The 18,454-nt window shown below is 45.7% G+C and overlaps 1 protein-coding gene across 1 annotated transcript in view; it reads right to left on the bottom strand.

Annotated features, from left to right (window-relative positions):
• Positions 1-11,106, bottom strand: part of LOC138569491 (scavenger receptor cysteine-rich type 1 protein M130-like) — a 512,555-nt gene extending 501,449 nt beyond the window's left edge. The window contains exon 1 of the mRNA XM_069647512.1: positions 11,016-11,106. Within this exon, the coding sequence (XP_069503613.1) occupies positions 11,016-11,061 (46 nt within the window). The 5' untranslated portion in view covers positions 11,062-11,106. The remainder of the gene's footprint in view (positions 1-11,015) is intronic.
• Between the last annotated feature and the right edge of the window lie 7,348 nt (positions 11,107-18,454).

Raw genomic sequence — 18,454 nt, 5'->3', positions numbered from 1 at the left:
AAGCGCATTGACTAAGGAGGGGGGAAGAGGGAGCAGAGGAGAAGTAGGGAGGGAAAGAGAGAGGTAGAGGTAGTCTAAACAATAGATGGGTTTGGTGAGAGGAGGTAAGGCCGACAAGTTTCAAGTGTCCAGGAGCAGCAAGGAAGAAAGAAGAAAGGGAGGGGTGGCAAGAGGGAGGGAAAGAGGAGTGGGAGGGGGGATTGAGGGGGAGAGACATGCAGGCATTGGAGGGTTAGACAACAAATCCATCGAAAAGAGGGGAGGACAGGTGGAGACATGAAACACTGGGCACAACAATACTAGAATTAGGCATGGGCAGGTAGAGCAGGAAAAACACTGAAGGAAAATAAGAAAACAGAGGGGGACAGTAAACAAATATAACTAGAATATAAGGAGGAGGGAAGTGCTAGGGTGGGGGGGAAACAAGGAGGAAGAGGAGACTACAGATGGCGCATCTAACTTCGAATTTGGCCACGATGGTAAGAACACACATGGCAGCTGGGCACAACAAAGTTCAAATTTGGCCAGGATGGTAAGAACACACATGGCAGCTGGGCGCAACAAAGTTCTAATTTGGCCAGGATGGTAAGAACACACATGGCAGCTGGGCGCGAATTTGGGCAGTGGCTGGGCGCATCTGAGATAGTAGGAGACACATGAAGGGGAGGCCTCAGGGGTGGGACAGACGTAGGCATAAAGGAAGGTAGCCTAAGGTGGTTGAGGGACTGTCCTTGGAGAGAAGAGATGCTCCATTTATCTATGAAATCAGACAGTGTAGGGCAAACCTCAGCCCCAGGCACTCGTGGGTGTAGAGTAGGACCACAGCCCCGGCAGATAATGGACAGGGAACAGACAGGGGCCTTACAGCTCGGGCCTTGGAGGTGGGACGGCATTCGCCTGCCGGCTCGCCCGATTGATCCAGATGAACCTTAAGGCGACCAATCAAGGCGAACAGGCGAGGAAATGGGAAGCCAGCTCAGCTGACCCTAAGCAAAATCGGTCATGTTGGAAGAGGCATTCAGTAAGGGTGGGCATGTGCATCAAATAAACACATTGGCAGCCATGCGGCACAAAAGATGTAAAGCTTGTGATGGCAGATCAACGTTATTCATTTCTTTCCCCAGAAGGGTTAAAAAACAAAAGTCTGTGCACGCACTTGGTGCGCAGATGAAATGACCCCAAAAAGCCCAGAGGGCTTACATTAGGTACACCAGTGGGGAAGGATCGCCGCCTCCAGGCTGGAAACATCCGAAATCAGGGAGGTGAGCAAGTCCTACTGTCCGACCGTGACATTTGTCCCTCAACTCTATATTTATTAATGACTGCCCTATTATTAGATTGCTTCCTTTACTCTTAATAAATGACTACTCTACTGTGACATTGCTCCCCGAACTCTATAGTATTGAATGTCCTTCTGTTACATTGCTCATTGGACCCTCTATTATTTAACTGCCCTACTGTGACATTGTTCCCTCGACTTATATTAATGAATGTCCTATTATGACATTGTTCATTGAACTCTATATTAATGATTGTCCTACTTTGACATTGCTCCCTCGACTCTATATTAATGACTGCCATACTGTGGCACTGCTCCCTGCACTCTATATTAATGTTTGCTCTACTGTAACATTGCTCCCTGGACTCTATATTAATGGCTGCCCTACTTTGACATTGCTCCCAAGATTCTATATTAGTTACAGCCCTCTTGTGACATTGCTCCCTGGACTCTATATTAATGGCTGCCCTATTGTGACATCGCTCCCTGGATTCCATATTAGTTACTGCCCTACTGTGGCATTGCTCCCTGGATTCTAAATTACTGACTGCCCTACTGTGACATTGCTCCATGGACTCTTTATTAATGACTGCCCTACTGTGGCCTTGCTCCCTGGAATCTATATTAATGACTGCCCTACTGTGACATTGCTCCCTGGACTCTTTATTATTGAATGCCCTTCTGTTACATTGCTCATTGACCCTCTATTTTTTAACTGCCCTACTGTGACATTGCTCCATGGACTCTTTATTAATGACTGCCCTACTGTGGCCTTGCTCCATGGACTCTTTATTAATGACTGCCCTACTGTGGCCTTGCTCCCTGGAATCTATATTAATGACTGCCATACTGTGGCACTGCTCCCTGCACTCTATATGAATGTCTGCTCTACTGTAACTTTGCACCCTGAACTCCATATTAAAAACTGCCCTACTGTGACATTGCTCCCTGGACTCTATATTAATGACTGCCCTACTTTGACATTGCTCCGTGGACTCTATAGCAATGACTGCCCTATTGTGACATTGCTCCCTGGATTCTATATTAGTTACTGCCCTCCTGTGACATTGCTCACATGGCTCTACACTAATGAATGCCCTACTGTGCTATCACTCCCTGGATTCTATATAAGTTACTGCCCTCCTGTGATATTGCTCCCTGGATTCTATTTTAGTTACGACCCTCCTATGACATTGCTCCCTGGAGTCTGTTAGTTACTGCCCTCCTACGGTATTGGTCCCTGAACTCTATATTAATGAATGTCCTGTGGTGACGTTGCTCCCTAGATTCAATATAAGTTACTGCCCTTCTATGACATGGCTCCCTGGACTCTATATTAATGACTTCTCTACTGTGACATTGCTCCGTGGACTCTAAATTAAATGAATGTCCTATGGTGACGTTGCTCACTGGATTCAATATGAGTTACTGTCCTCCTGTGACATTTCTCTCTGGATTCTATATTAATGACTTCCCTACTGTGACATTGCTACCTGGATTCTACATTAGTTACTGCCCTCCTATGACATTGCTCCCTTGACTCTATATTAATGACTGGCCTACTTTCACAGTGCTCCCTGGATTTGATAATAGTTACTGCACTCCTGTGGCATTGCTCACTGGTCTTTATATAAATGACTGCCCTACTGTGACATTGCTCCCTGGGTTCTATATTAGATACTGCCCTCCTGTGACATTGCTCCCTTGACTCTATATTGAGTACCCTAATGTGGCATTGCCCCATGGACTCTATATTAATGGCTGTCCTATGGTGACATTGCTCCCTGGATCTATATTAGTTACTGCCCTCCTGTGACATTGCTCTCTGCATACTATATTAGTTACTGCCCTCTAGTCATTCTATATTCGTTATTGCCCTCCTAGGACATTGCTCCCTGGAATCTATATTAATAACTGTCATAATGTGCCATTGCTCTCTGGACTCCATATTAATAACTGCCCTGCTGTGACATTGCTCCCCCGGGACTCTAAATTAATGAATGGCCTACTGTGACATTGCTCACTCAACGTATATTAAGGAATGTCCTACACTGACATTGCTCCATGGACTCTATTTTAATAATTTACCTACTGTGGCATTGCTTCCTGGACTCTGCATCCATGACTGCTCTACTGTGACATTGCTCATTTTATTTCTATTAAGCAATGTCCAACATTAACATTGCTCCCTGGACTTTATATTAATGCATGTGCTACTGTGAAATTGCTCCTTGGATGTTACATTAGTTGCTGCTCTACTGCGGCGTGGCTCCCTGGACTCTAAATTAATGACTACCCTACTGTGACATTGCTCCCTCGACTATTTATTAATGTCTGTCCTATTTTGTCATTGTTGTCTGGACTTTATATTAATGAATGTCCTACTGTGACATCGCTCCCTTGACTTTATATTAATGACTGCCCTACTTTGACTTCGCTCGCCGGAATCTACATTGATGACTGCCCTACTGTGATATTGCTCCCTGGATTCTATATCAGTTACTGACCTCCTGTGACATTGCTCCTTGGATTCTATATTTGTCATTGCCCTCCTTTGACATTGTTCCCTGGATTCTCCATTCTTTACTGCCTCTATATTATATTGTTCCCTGGGCTTTATATTAATCACTTCCCTACAGTGACATTGCTCCCTGGACTTTATATTAATGAATGCCCTACTGTGACATTGCTCCCTCGACTCTATATTAATGAATATCCTACTTTGCAATTGCTCCATTGCTCCCTGGACTGTATATTCCTGACTGCCCTACTGTGACATTGCTCCGACTACTTTGACATTGCTCCCTGGACACTGTATGAATGACTGGCCTACTGCGACATTGCTCATTCGACATATATTAAGGAATGTCCTACACTGACACTGGCATTGATCCATGGACTCTAAACTAATGCATGTCTACTGTGACATTGCTCCCTGGATTCTATAATAGTTTCTTCCAACCTGTCATTCTATATTAGCCATTGTCCTCCTATGACGTTGCTCTCTGGACTCTATATTAATGACTGACCTACTGTGACGTTGCTACCTGTACTCTGTATTCATGACTGCCCTACTGTGACATTGCTCATTTGACTTATATTAAGCAATGCCCAACATTGACATTGCTCCCTGGACTTTATATTAATGCATGTCCTAATGTGACATTGCTCCTTGGATGCCATATTAGTTACTGCTCTACTGTGGCGTGGCATGCTGGACTCTACATTTGAGGACTGCCTTACTGTTACATTGCTTTCTCGACTCCTTATGAATGTCTGTCCTACTTTTTCATTGTTTTCTGGACTTTATATTAATGAATGTACTACTGTGACATTGCTCCTGCAACTTTATATTAATAACTGCCCCACAGTGACATTGCTCGCTGGAATCTATATTGGTGACTGTCCCACTGTAACATTGCTTCCTGGATTCTATATTATTTACTGCTCTCTTGTGACACTTCTCACAGGATTCTATATTAATGACTGCCCTCCTGTGACATTGCTCCCTGGATTCTACATTAGTGACTGCCCTCCTGTGACATGGCTCCCTGGACTCTATATTAATGACTGGCCTACTGTGACCGTGCTCCCCAGATTCTATATTTGTTACTGTCCTCCGGTGAAATTGTTCATTGGACTCTAAATTAATGACTGCCCTACTGTGGCATTGCTCCCTTTACTCTATATTAATGCCTGTGCTACTAGCCAGTGTTACCTGGACTCTATATTAATGACTGCCCTACTATGACATTGCTCCCTGTATTCTATATTAGTTACTGACCTCCTATGACATTGCTCCCTGGATTCTACATTAGTTACTGCCCTCCTATTACAATGGGCCATGGACTCTATATTAACGACTTCCCTACTGTGATATTGCTCCCTGGATTCTACATTAGTTACTGCCCTCTTGAGACATTGTTCCCTGGACTCTATATTAATGACTACCCTATTGTGACATTGCTACCTGGATTCTATATTCATTACTGCCCTCCTGTGACAATACTTCCTTGACTCTATATTGATGACTTCCCTACTGTGACATTGCTCCCTGGATTTTATATGTTTTACTGTGACATTGCTCCCTTGCTTTGTATTAATGACTGCACTATGTTGACATTGTTCGCTGGACTCTCTATTAATGACAGCCCTACCGTCGCATTGCTCCCTTGACTCTATATTAATGTCTGCCCTACTGTGACATTGCTCATTTGACTTATATTAAGCAATGTCCAACATTGACCGTGCTCCTTGGACTTTATATTTATGCATGTCCTATAGTGACATTGGGCATTTCTCCTTGGATGCTATATTAGTTAATGCTCTACTGTGGCGTAGCTCCCTGGACTGTATATTAATGACTGCTCTACTATGACATTGCTTCCTCGACTCTTTATTAAGGTCTGTCCTACTCTGTCATTGTTTTCTGGACTTTATATTAAGGAATGTCCTACTGTGACATTGCTCCTGCGGCTTTATATTAATAACTGCCCTACTTTGACATTGCTCGCTGGAATCTATATCAATGACTGTCCTACTGTGATATTGCTCCCCGGAGTTTACGTTAGTTACTCCCCTCCTAATATATTGCTCTCTTGACTTTATATTAATTACCTCCCTACTGTGGCATTGCTCCTGTGACTCTATATTAATGACCTCCCTACTGTGATATTGTTCCCGTGATTCTATATTAATGACTGCCCTACTGTGACATTGCTTCCCTTGATTCTATATTAATGACTGCCCTATTGTGACATTGCTCCCTTGAATCTATATTAATGACTGCCCTGCTTTGCCATTGCTTCCTGTACTCTATATTAATGAATGCCCTACACTGTCAATGCTCCATGGACTCTATATTAATGATGGGCCTACTGTGACATTGCTTCTGGGATTGTATATTAGTCACTGCCCTCCTGTGACACTTCTCACCGGACTCTACATTGATGACTGCCCTCCTTTGACATTGCTCCCCGGATTCTACATTGATGACTGCTCTCCTATGACATTGATCCCTGGACTCTATATTAATGAATGTCCAATGGTGATATTACTCCCTGGACTCAATATCAGTTTATGCCCTCCTGTGACATGGCTCCCTGGACTCTATATTAATGACTGGTCTACTGTGACCTTGCTCCCCGGATTCTATATTCGTTACTGTCCTCCGGTGTCATTGTTCCCTGGACTCTATATTAATGACTGCACTACTGTGGCATTGCTCCCTTTACTCTGTATTAATGACTGTGCTACATGCCATTGTTCCCTGGACTATATATTAATGACTGCCCTACTATGACATTGCTCCCTGTATTACATATTAGTTACTGCCCCGAAGTGACATTGCTCACTGGATTCTACATTAGTTACTGCCTTCCTATTACTATGGCCATGGACTCTATATTAACGACTTCCCTACTGTGATATTACTCCCTAGATTTTACATTAGTTACTGCCCTCCTGAGACATTGTTCCCTTGACTCTATATTAATTACTGCCCTAGTGTGACATTGCTACCTGCATTCTATATTAGTTACTGCCCTCCTGTGACATTACTTCCTTGACTCTATATTAGTGACTTCCCTACTGTAACATTCCTCCCTGGATTCTATATGTTTTACTGCCTGCTGTGACATTGCTCCCTTGACTTTGTATTAATGACTGCACTACTTTGACATTGTTCCCTGGACTCTATATTAATCAATGTCCTACTGTGACATGGCTCCCTTCACTCTATATTAATGACTGCCCCACTGTGACATTGCTCCCTACACTCTATATTAATGACAGCCCTACAGTGACATTGCTCCTTGGATTCTATATTCGTTATTGCCCTCGTGTGTCATTGCTCGCTGGACTATATATTAATGACTGCCCTACTGTGACAGTGCTCCCTGTATTCTATGTTATTTACTGCCCTCATGTAACATTGCTCACAGGACTCTATATTAATAACTTGCCTACTGTGACATCAGAATTGCTCTTTTAAATTGTATATTAGTTACTGCCCTCCTATACTATTGCTCCCTGGACTTTATATCAATGACTTCCCTTGTGTGACAATGCACACTGGACTCTATATTAATTACTGTCCTACTGTGACATTGCTCCCGGTATTCTATATTAGTTACTGACCTCCTATGACATTGCTCAATTTACTGCCCTCCTATAACATTGCTCCCCTTGACTCGATATTAATGACTGCCCTACTGTGACAAGTATAAGATAACAAGGCCCCCTAGTCCGTAACACCAGCTGCTCCATGACGTAAAGTACTTTTCATTTGCCCATTGCATCTTAATTAAAGCAGCGCCTTCACGTGTGCAATTTTGCCATTTCCTAAAAGAGAACATATCTCCAGAGCAAGAAGAGAAGCACATTGGCTCCCCATCCATGAGCTCATCACCTTCAAAACTCCATCTATTGCCCATAAATGCCTTTCCAAGACGCCCCCTAATACCTCTCCCCAATAATTACCAAAACTCCCTACTCAAGACCCACCAGGACCCCCTACACTGATCAACTAATCGTGTCAAAAGTAAAGAGATGCAAAGCCAGTGGCTCAAGCTTCCCCGACCTAGCTGCTAAACTCTGGAATTGACCCCACTACCACCCTCCTCCCTGAGGGCAGTAAAATCCTACTGGGTCTTCTGCAAAGTGCTCAAAACCCAGCTCTTCTCCTAACCCATAACTCCCACTGTCCTCTACACTTACCTCCCAGAAAACTAACACTGTTACACTACCTCACTGTATGATAATGTCACTTTGCTAATATGTATCTGTGTTACCCTTGGTATTGTTTTACGAAATCATGATCAGAATCTGTACCTGGAACAGTGTATCAATGCCCACGGGGTGTATGCGCACTATACAAAAGGAATACATAAATAAATAAATAAAGTAGAACACGCTGGACAATGGTATTGTTTACAGTACCTGTGTGTCAGCTCCATAATGTTTCTATTCAGTGTGCATGTTTCTTAGGTGTCAATGCTTTGAGTTGAAGCATCCACCATGCACGATAGTAAATTAATCTCCATCACTAATTTACATTTCCAGATCGACAATAGCAGTGTCTAACCCAGGGCTTTATGGGTAAGCAAATGGCACCTGGGTGATTTCTGGCGAACAATAATACCAGGTCAGCAGAAATTATGAAATGAAAGCATTGGGAATTCCTGATATTGGAAAATCTGCAACACCAGGTACTGGGAAAGCCAATAGTTCTGGCTTTGCAGATGCAGAGTGTAATCTTACCCCATTTAAAAGCCAACACGATGTGCTACTACAAATAGTGTAAGAGTGGCCCTTTTCTATGAAAGGTCTTGGCCCCTGTTAAGGGTTCGTGCTGATTGATTGAACCAGTAATGCTGGGAACATTGTACTTAGCACCCCCATGAATATCTGTGGCAAACGCTGACAAGCAGGCACCTTTATCACAAAGGATCTTTGGGCGGCGCCTACGTCTTGAAAGTAGAGAGCTGAAGTTGCCCAGTGTCATGAAAATGATATGGGCTAAGAGGCCTGAATTTACAGAACATGTTTTTAAAATACTGGTGCAGAATATTTTTGAAGAACAAGAACGTGAGTGAAAGATTGATATTAGGTGATAGAATCGGGCCTAGTTGTTGTTTGAGCTTTGCTGACCCTTAGAACTTTCATAATGGGTAGTTACTTTGCATGTAAATTCTTGCTGTGTTTCAGAATAGAGAACACGTATTCATGCCAATTAAGTAGGTTCATCCTATGTGACCAGGTGCACATATATGCAGACCTCCAGAGATATGTGTGTAACATGCATATGTTTGTATTCTAGAATAGGGTCAACTCTGCCATTGCTCTTTACGCAGTTGAACAAAGAAGTGTCTTATGCCTTTGCTATACACACCTGTGCAGCTGGTGGCACTCGCTGGGGTGCAGTGAAGTGCACCCCTTTGTGCGAGGTAGCTGCAGTGGTGCTGTTGGAGTGGGGTGTGGTGGCTGAAGGGCGTGGCTGCTTAGGCCTCACACACTTCTTTATGTACACACTGAGTGGCAGAATCTCCCCAAAACAACAATATGTGTTCTTTGGTTCATGCCCTCACTGACCCCCTATCCCGCACATGCGCCCACTCTGCTGGACCCTCGGCCGCTTGCCGTGCGGACAGTGTAAGGGGCACTCCAAAATGCGCTCTAGCTGGAGTGTGTCTGTGTATTGCTACTTCCAGTGTCTGGCGGTCTGGGGTGTGTGGAACAGTGGTCGAAGTGTACGAAAAGAAGTAGTGGAGCTATGTTCCCTGCCGGTCAGCCCGCTCTCCACAAACCCCATCACCACACCGCCTCCCACACACAATTCAAACCCCCAAAAACACACACCTGTTATTTAAGGGAATGTTCAGTGCAGTGCGCTGAAGTGCAAGCTTCAACTTCTTCCTACACTTTTAGTTTAAAACGAAACCGTTCCAGAATGGTTTCTTTTTAAAATAAAAGTATAGGAACAGTGAAACTTAAAAATAAAAAAGTATAGGAGCACCGCTCCCGACCGCTCCCAACTCTGGTGTGGAGAAATGTGCACTATTGCAGACCATGCTGCACTTATATCGGTGTATGAGCATGCTTGCCAACATGACCCATTCCAATATTTAGGTGGTTATCCAGTCCTGTTTTTTTCTTTGAACTCTGGGACTTGTAGTCCGATTTTTATAATGGGAAAAGTGGAACTACAAGAATGCAAAGAAAAAAAAACAGGAATGGATAAGCACCTACAGATTGGAATGGGACGTATATATGAGGGAACCCGTCACATGTGCTAGATGAGCTGTAATCTGTGTGTGAGGGAAGACAGTGCCGTGTTTTGTGTGTGAGGGGAGAGGCTTGCACTGCCGATTCTGTGACATGCTCAGGCTCTGACTGGCCTATAGGGCAATATGGCAATTCCCAAACCAAAAATGCAAAATGCTAGTGTGGGCCAGTTTTTTGGGTCAAAGTGGGACACTTTTTTGACCAATGTGGGCCAATGTGGGCCAGTTGAGTTACCATGCGGCTAGTAGTTTTGACCAATGTTGCTGAATACATATATTCTTTAATATGCAAAATGTACATCACATTCTGTCAAAAAACTCCTCCTTGGGTACTATTCAAACAGGCTGTCACAAAAGGAATTAATTGCCATTTGCAACTGTGGCCACTTTTTCATTGGTGCCCGAGACAATTGTGTGCCCCAGTCCGACCCTCGCGTGCTTGGTCTTTTTGTGAGCTAGGCTTGCACTGATGCTGCCGGTGTTATGTTACTGGTGTATCCGCACAGGCTTTTTCAATGCAGTGAACCTTTCGCCACTGCCAACGGCGCTGTATCTGTTAGACATGCGTGAGGGACGCTGGCAGCCGCCATGTTCCCTGCGCTGAATCTGGCAAGCACGCCCTTGACGCTTGCACTGCTGCTGCCTGTGCAGTGCCTGCTGCGTACGCGCAGGAGGCTGGCGCTCTCACCGCCCGTGATACAAGGGCCCTTGTTGCCATTTTAAAACGCTTCTGTGAATTAGGCCCAAGGTGTAATCGCTGGTGGCGCAACACATGATCTCTGAATGTAGTGCAGATTGAATTGCCAATGTTCCCAATCCAGCAGCACACATTAAGGAGTGTACCCCTGCCCCCCTGTCTGCCAAACAGTGCTACACTACTTTACACCACCCATCAAAATTCCACCCCTCTGAAAATATACATAAATGTTTGGAGAGAAATGAATGAAACTTACATGCTAGACCAGAGAACAACAGCAGAGTAGCCCAGAGAAGGTCCATGGTCACCCCTCACACCTATGGCGGAGTCACTGTATCTCTTCAGAGTCTTTGGTGAAGCAATGAGTCCTGGAGAGAAGCGCTTCTGGGCGTTATCTCAGGGGCTTCCTGCTCCTCGGTGACTAAATTGCAGACTATGCAGATCTCCAATCGGTGGAAGTCCTCATCACATCCTGCACAGAGATGGGGATCCACACGCGAACTGCTAAACGCAATGGGCGCAGGATCCGCCTCTGATCACACTCTGGGGGAGGAGATGGAACCCTGGACTCCCTCCATGATGCCTAAACATAGTGCACTACTTCATGTGGCCTGCTTCAGAAATACACTCAGTGGGTCAGAGTTCCTTATGCCACCCACACCTCTTTTCATGTGCTAATCAGGATCCACACCAGTGATAGAAGTGTACCAAAAAAGTAGTATTGTGACTCCTGCTGGGGACAGAGTAGGAAGGAAGGGGGCAAAGTGCAACACATTTTTCAAGGGCTGCAGTCATTCTGGTTGACAGCCAATGGAGGTGAAACAGATTTCAGTTTAGCTGTAACTGATATCCAGTGTTAAAATGGAGAAGTGTGCTTAAACTTCACAAGGTCCAGTTCTGGAATGGTGAAAATAGTTGCATAAACTAGAGGAGCTGTTATCAGTAAAAAAATAAAAGTAGTGGAACACTTCTCCTGACCGTTCCCGCTCCCTTCGACCGCTGATCCACACTCGTGACCCAGGTGGACATGGTGGAGAACAGCCCCTCATATAAAGTCCATCTGGATCCACATGTAGGTCCCACTCTAGCATGATGGTGGACAGCCCCTTGGGTTAAGTCCATCAGGGTCCGTGATCAGACTATGAAGGCGGAGCACGTGAAGCAGTCAGGACTTTTAAAGCTTTGGATGATGGCCTCAGAATGTTGAAACCCCTAGTGAACATGTTCGATATTCTCCTTACCACAAACCATTTGCTCTTCGTAGGTCCGTGGTAAGGAGAATATTGAATATGTCATCATGTTTTACTGTAATTAGACCTGTCACAGGCATCTTTGATTTGCTCCAGTGCAAATCTTTGAGAATCAGGCCCACTGTGTTACCCTGGAGTGGGCTGTGGTCTGCTCTGATCTGAAAGGTATCGGGTCACATATCAAGATTCATAGCTGTAAAGTCACTGCCGCCTCTATAGAGAATGAATGAAGACAGAGGCAGATGTTTCCAGATGTACCAACACTTTAGAGATGGGTGTCCTGTCCTCCCCTCCACATCCTGTGCTTTTTATTCTTTCACTGCCTTTTCAGGCTTTGCGAGGGAGAGGTTTTGCAGAAGTTCTGTGCAATAGGTGCACCTGTGTCCAATACCAGGCGCTCATGAGGTTGTTCTCATGAATGCCTTGAGCGTGCCAAGGCCCCATAGGGTTAACACTCAGGCTCTGTTAGATAGCATGCATGTCATGTGATATGTCCTTCTGACTGCACTATATGATCCCTTTAAGATGTGTTTATGAATAGCTACCAGGTGCTAGGCCCTTCTGGCTCCACCCTCTGTACCCATTAAGCTGTGGTTATAAACATCTTCCACATGCTATGTCCTTCTGGCACCGCTCTCAGACCACGTTGAGCTGTGTTTATGAGTATCCTCTACATGCTTTTGAGGCCTCTCTCAGGTGCACATCTCTAACTATCTGCTGCGGTGGCACCTGCAGTCAATTTAATAAAGGTCAGGAACGTATACCGGGTATAGGCTCTGTAATCTGCCTTGCAGCTAACAGACAACAACACCATCCAAACAATAAAACAGCAGGCAAAAAACAATCCAGGTTCATACTGCTAAAATGACAAGGCCAATGCATTTCTGCTACAAAGTCGATCATCAACTCGAGTACAAAAAGTAACTTGGGCTCCACTGTCTAGGAAGTTCACCTCTCGGCTCACTTGCTATCTTTGTTTGCCTGACTCTCAGCCTTTGTCTTGAGCCTGACTATCCACCCCCTCTGCTTATCCCCCACCTTCTTCTGGCTCTGATGATGTTCTCTCTTGTTTCCTCCTCCCACTCATTCACTTCCTCTTACGTGTCCTCTTTCCTGGTCTTTTCTTCCTTCAGAGAATGTCCTTCCAGCCTTCCGTCTTCTAGCTTCTTCTCTGTGTATAGGTGCATTATAAATACGCAATCAATCAATTGACTGGAGAGCAAACAGCATAGGACAGCTGAAGCGGGGAGAGTAAGAAAGTGAAGGCAAGAATGGAGGATGTGGGGAAAGTAAGAGCAGAATGGGAAAGGCAGAAGGGGGTTCAGAGAGTGGGGCAGACAGGAGAGAATGACGAGAAGAGCAGGAAAGCCTAGTGAGTGGAAAGGAACAATCGAGGTGAGAAGAGCAAGCATGCTAAAGCATATAGGAGGAGGAAAGGTACAGATGTTTTTCCACTGCCTTTGATATGTCAATCATGCCACCCTAATAAATCGGCTCCATCATACCCATGGCATCACAAACCTGGCTCTGGACTGGTTGACCTCCTTCCTCTCTGACCGATCCGCTCAGTTTCAACTGGGCCCTTTTCTCTCCTCCATCTCACTCTCCACATGTGGTGTCCCTCAGGGCTCTATCCTCTCGCCTTGGCTTTTCAACATCTGCCTGGCCCCTCTAGCCCATTTGATGATCTCCACCTTCTCTCCTTACTTCCAGTGTTATGCGGATGACACACAGCTCTCCTTCAAGCTTCCCTCCTCTGCCACCTCCTCTTCCTCTCTCATTTCTGACTGCCTCTCTGCTATTCAGACATGGTGCACTGCTAACGATATCTGCCTTAATGCCAGTAAGACAGAGATCCTTCTCATTGGGACCCCTGCTCCCTCCTTCCCCCCCACACTCTGGCGGACCTTCATGGGCCCTCTCCCCTCACCCTCCTGTCAGGCAACAAACCTTGGTGTCATCTTCGACTCGTCCCTCACCTTCTCTCCTCACATCACGGACCTTGCCAAGAAGGCCCACTTTCAACTGCACCTCCTCTGAGGCATTCTCCCTTTCCTCACCTTCACCCAGAAACTCAATGTCTGCAGAGCTCTGCCTCCCCCCCCTAAGCTGGACTACTGCAACAGCCTCTTCCTCAATCTGCCTAACTCCTCCCTTTGCCCCTAATCCAAAATAGGTCTACAAGACTTATCCTTGGCCTCAAACCCAGGGACTGCATCTCTCCAGCCCTAAAATCTCTCCACTGGCTCCCGGTTGCTGCAAGGATCAAGTTCAAGACCCTTTGTATCATCCACAAACCTTTCTGGGGCCTGGGACCCCACTACATCTACTCTCTCTCCCTAAATACCTTCCTGCTAGAGCCCTTCTGTCTTTTAGCTCAAACTCTCCACAGATCAGATGCTTTTCCAAGCAGAGAGTGGGGTAGTTCTCTCTCCTCCGCAGGTGCCTCCCTCTTGAATGGCCTCCCTGCCCATCTCAGACTTCTCAAGACCTTACTGTTTTCTTCCTCCTTCCCTCTCCCCCTTCCCTGCTAATATCCCTGTCTACCTCTTGACTGGCTGCCTGGTTCCTTCAGATTCTTCAGGGCACCATGCCCTCCTCGTCCAGCCTACCGCTGCACTTGGTCTCCCCTGATCTCCCAACCCCTGAACCTGCACTTGCATCTCTGGGCCCCTCCCCTTGCGCTAGCCTGGCTGGGCCTGCGCCCCTTGAGCCCTTCCAGCCCCCTACCTCACTTTTACCTTCGAAATAATTTTCAAAGTGGCCCCATATTACACATTTTCAGCAAACCCAACCCTTTTCCTATGATCAAATTTGGAAATACCACACAAAAGGGGCCCAAGGTGCAGAGGCCTACCAGGACATCTCCAGAGTTCCCTGTAGGCCAATCCACCCCTGCCCTGCACTCTCTGCATTCCCCTGGCTCTGTCCACCTGGCCTCCCCTGGCACTCATCTTCTCACAGGCCCTTCCGCCCTGACTGGCACTTCACCCCCTACCACCCGCACTTCTTGTTTACTGCACTTGCATGATCTGAATGTCACAAGACCTAGTAGGACCGTTTTTTGTTTCTGTCATCCCTGTTCCACTCCCCGCCTTTTGTCTTGTTGCATCTTGAAACACATTGTGTATAGGCGCATTATAAATACCCAATAAATAAAAATAAATATCGATGAAAAGGGCCCGGGAGAGAAATCTGGGTGAGAAAGCTTTGGAGTGGGGAAGAGGAAACCGAGGAAGACAATGCAAGAGGAACTACCCTCAAAGGGATGAAAAGAGAATATATGAGTGACAAAAAGGGCAGAGGAAAGATAAACAGCAAGAAACAAAGTATATAATGACTACTGTGGCATAAAGAAGGAGAGGTTGCGGAGTGTTGAAAAACGAGAATCACCCAGAGAAGAGAAGAGAAATTAGAAGGGGAACGGAAATGGGCCAGATTATTGCAGGACGTCAAGAAGGAAGACGAAACCGGAGGACGAGGGAAAAGAGAAGCAGTGTCAGAAGCTGAGAAGGGGGGCAGCAAGGTCCTGAAAAGGGAGCACCTGTTCAACCTATGCTGGTGACTGCAGTGGTAGAGCCACTTGCCAGTATTGCGAGACGCAACCCCAAAGCTCACTGGGCCCAGGGAGATGTGGGGAAACATAACTCAAGGATAAAGGAAGTCCAGTACCCACGAGTCCAGCAAGCGGATGGAACCCCTTAAACAAAGGACAGCTTGCTGACTACAGCAGCAACAACTTGACTACAATGATGGCAACAGAACATACCCAAACAATCCACGAAAGAAACGGTGGCTTGTACCAATGGACACAAGCCACCCATTGTGTCAATTGGGCATAGCCACAGGCCATACAAATTGGATTCTTTGCCAGGGGATGGCCTGGCCTGCGGCTATGCCCAATTAACACTTTGCTTTTTTCATATCGGGTTTTGTGGACCCACAGAAAAAAATTTGCTGGCTAGGTTTGGCTGGCTTTGATCTGTTAAGAGCAATGGTAATGATGAAAAAACGGAGATTCTGTGAATCTGGAAATGTAAGACAAAACGAATCGTTTAGATGTGGGTTGAATACATGTTGGCCCAGGCTAGGCTGGAAAAAATACAATACAAAAGCAATGGCTAGCTCAGGGGCAACGCGTTTGTCTTCGAAGAAATACAATGCAGGGCAATACAGGTTCCAATCCCATTCTGGCACTTAGAAACCACTGTAGGTATTAAGCGCGTTATAAATGAACAATTAATAGTTCATATATAATAATGAAGACCTGAGTGTGTTTTAAAAGGTTTTGGGTCGATTTGACAAGTACTAGGGGTGACAAATGCCTGTAATTGGTGTACAGTTGCTGATCTCCCTTATCTTTACTGTTGGTTTACATTGTCCTTGCTGCTTTCTTACCCCTTTTCATCTTCCCTTCTGTTTTATGTTTGCCTGTCTCCATGTAGCACTCCCTGAAAGTAGCCCTCACTTAACAAAATGGTTCTTGAAGGGTTAAGTAAAGTAGCCATGGTGCTGTTGATGACATTGTCATTCTTGAGACTAATTTACGAGCCATTTGCTTTGCTTGGCCATAGTTGCTTCCGTCCTTGAATAGAATTTCTTAGCAAAAAACATCCTGTGGGTCACAATAATGGCCATTTAGAAATGTGTCTAAGGGCCCAGACAATTGGAATGGCTCTCTTACTGGCTTGCACACCCGAGGCCCATATCTGTTGTGCTTGTCTGGAGAAAGTGTCAAATTCAGGTGTCGAAACAGACTTGGGGTTACCTGTGTTTTAGGCTTTCCCCTTGGCGCCCAGGTAGGTGCACCCACACATGTGAGGTACTGTTTTCATCGGGACACCTGTGGGAATGCGGGACGGTAGGTCAAGTGTTGTTGGCAGCGTGTTTCTATGGGTGAGCCGAGTGAAATGTGCGGAAAATGCATTTTTCCCCCACATTTCGGAATTTGCAGGTGTGTCTGGGTAATACATTCTGGGCCGTTTTACGCAAATCATACCTCTGCGGATTCCCACAGGTGTCCTCTTTTCAGAAATGCATGGGGTTCCCTATTCCTTGGTGGCTTGGACACCCGAGGCCCATATTTGTATGTTGTGCTTGTCTGGAGAAAGTGTCAAATTCAGGTGTCGAAACAGAGTAGGGGGTTACCTGTGTTTTAGGCTTTCCCCTTCGTGCCCAGGTATGTGCACTCACACATGTGAGGTAATATTTTCATCGGGACACCTGTGGGAACGCGGGACGGTAGGCCATGTGTTGTTGGCGGTCTGTTTCGATGGGTGCGCCGAGTGAAATGTGCGGAAAAGGAGTTTTTCCGCACATTGGATCCACAGTTAGTTGTCAATTTTGCAGAATCACTAAATCGATTGTGCCATTTTTTGGCCACATTTGGGGTATAAAATGCTGGTCAGATTTTCACCAAACCAAGCAAAGAACAGCGGTGGACCCAGGGATGGGTTTTGTGTACCCTTATACCTCCAACGCCCGTTCATCCAATCCCTCCGTGCCCCCACGACTCCCCCCGCCCTCTTGCTGGATCACGAAAACAATCCAAAAGAATTCTAAGTTTAATGTATGTTTGTGTTGGGGGTTCTGTACTGTTCTTCGAATGAGAACGTTTTAAGAGTCTAAAAAAGTGCTCTTGCGATGCAGAGTCCAACTTGACCATAATTGGATAGCCTTTGTCTTTCAGAGACTCTGGTAATGTTAACACCGTTTCTATCAATTTCCATTAAAGGGCATGATCGAACAAAGATCAGTAAATGAAACCCGAAGAGGCGAGGATAAGCCGTCTCCCAGAAGCATCCATTCAGTTTTTACTTTTTGTTCAGTACTCGGTCTCTGCCTTAAACGCTTTTAGTAGATTTGAAACACCGAAAAGGAAAAGATAACATTTTAACATGCAAGCGCATGATCGTGATAAAAAGAGAACATTTCGGCTCAGCTAATTTGTAAGAGTTTCTCCCTGCCCACGGCCCTGCCTACGCCCCGAGTTGAGACCGGTAACTGCTGCATTGACAGATTAAGGGCAGTGATAGGCGGGAAGGAGGAGGACTAGCTCTGCAAGCTGCCAACTCCGAGTTTGCGGAAATGCCCAGAAGTCTCTAGTGCAGAAGCGTCTGCCTGCTTTGGAGACAGGGTGTGATCCTTTACAGGCACTTGGGAAAATGGGGCGTTGGGTGTATAGTTTGTGTTGGTTTGTTGGTTGTTGCAATCCCAAGTCTTAGAAAGATATACAACCTTTCTGAACTGCTCGTAGGGTGAGAGCCTGGGTTGAACTGGACACCAGAAGGGGCGTGTGACATCACAGGAAGTGATATCACTGTAAGGTGTGCACAAAAAAATCCCAATGAATACGAACTAACTAGGGTGCTGCAACACTAAATTGCAGTAAGGTACCTTGGGCATAGAGTTTGTTTCTCACAACTTTGAAAGGTGCTTCATCACT

Source organism: Ambystoma mexicanum, chromosome 2q (assembly GCF_040938575.1).
Source record: "Ambystoma mexicanum isolate Mex_15411 chromosome 2q, UKY_AmexF1_1, whole genome shotgun sequence".
NCBI lineage: Eukaryota > Metazoa > Chordata > Amphibia > Caudata > Ambystomatidae > Ambystoma > Ambystoma mexicanum.
This window is presented reverse-complemented; position numbering and strand designations above follow the sequence as displayed.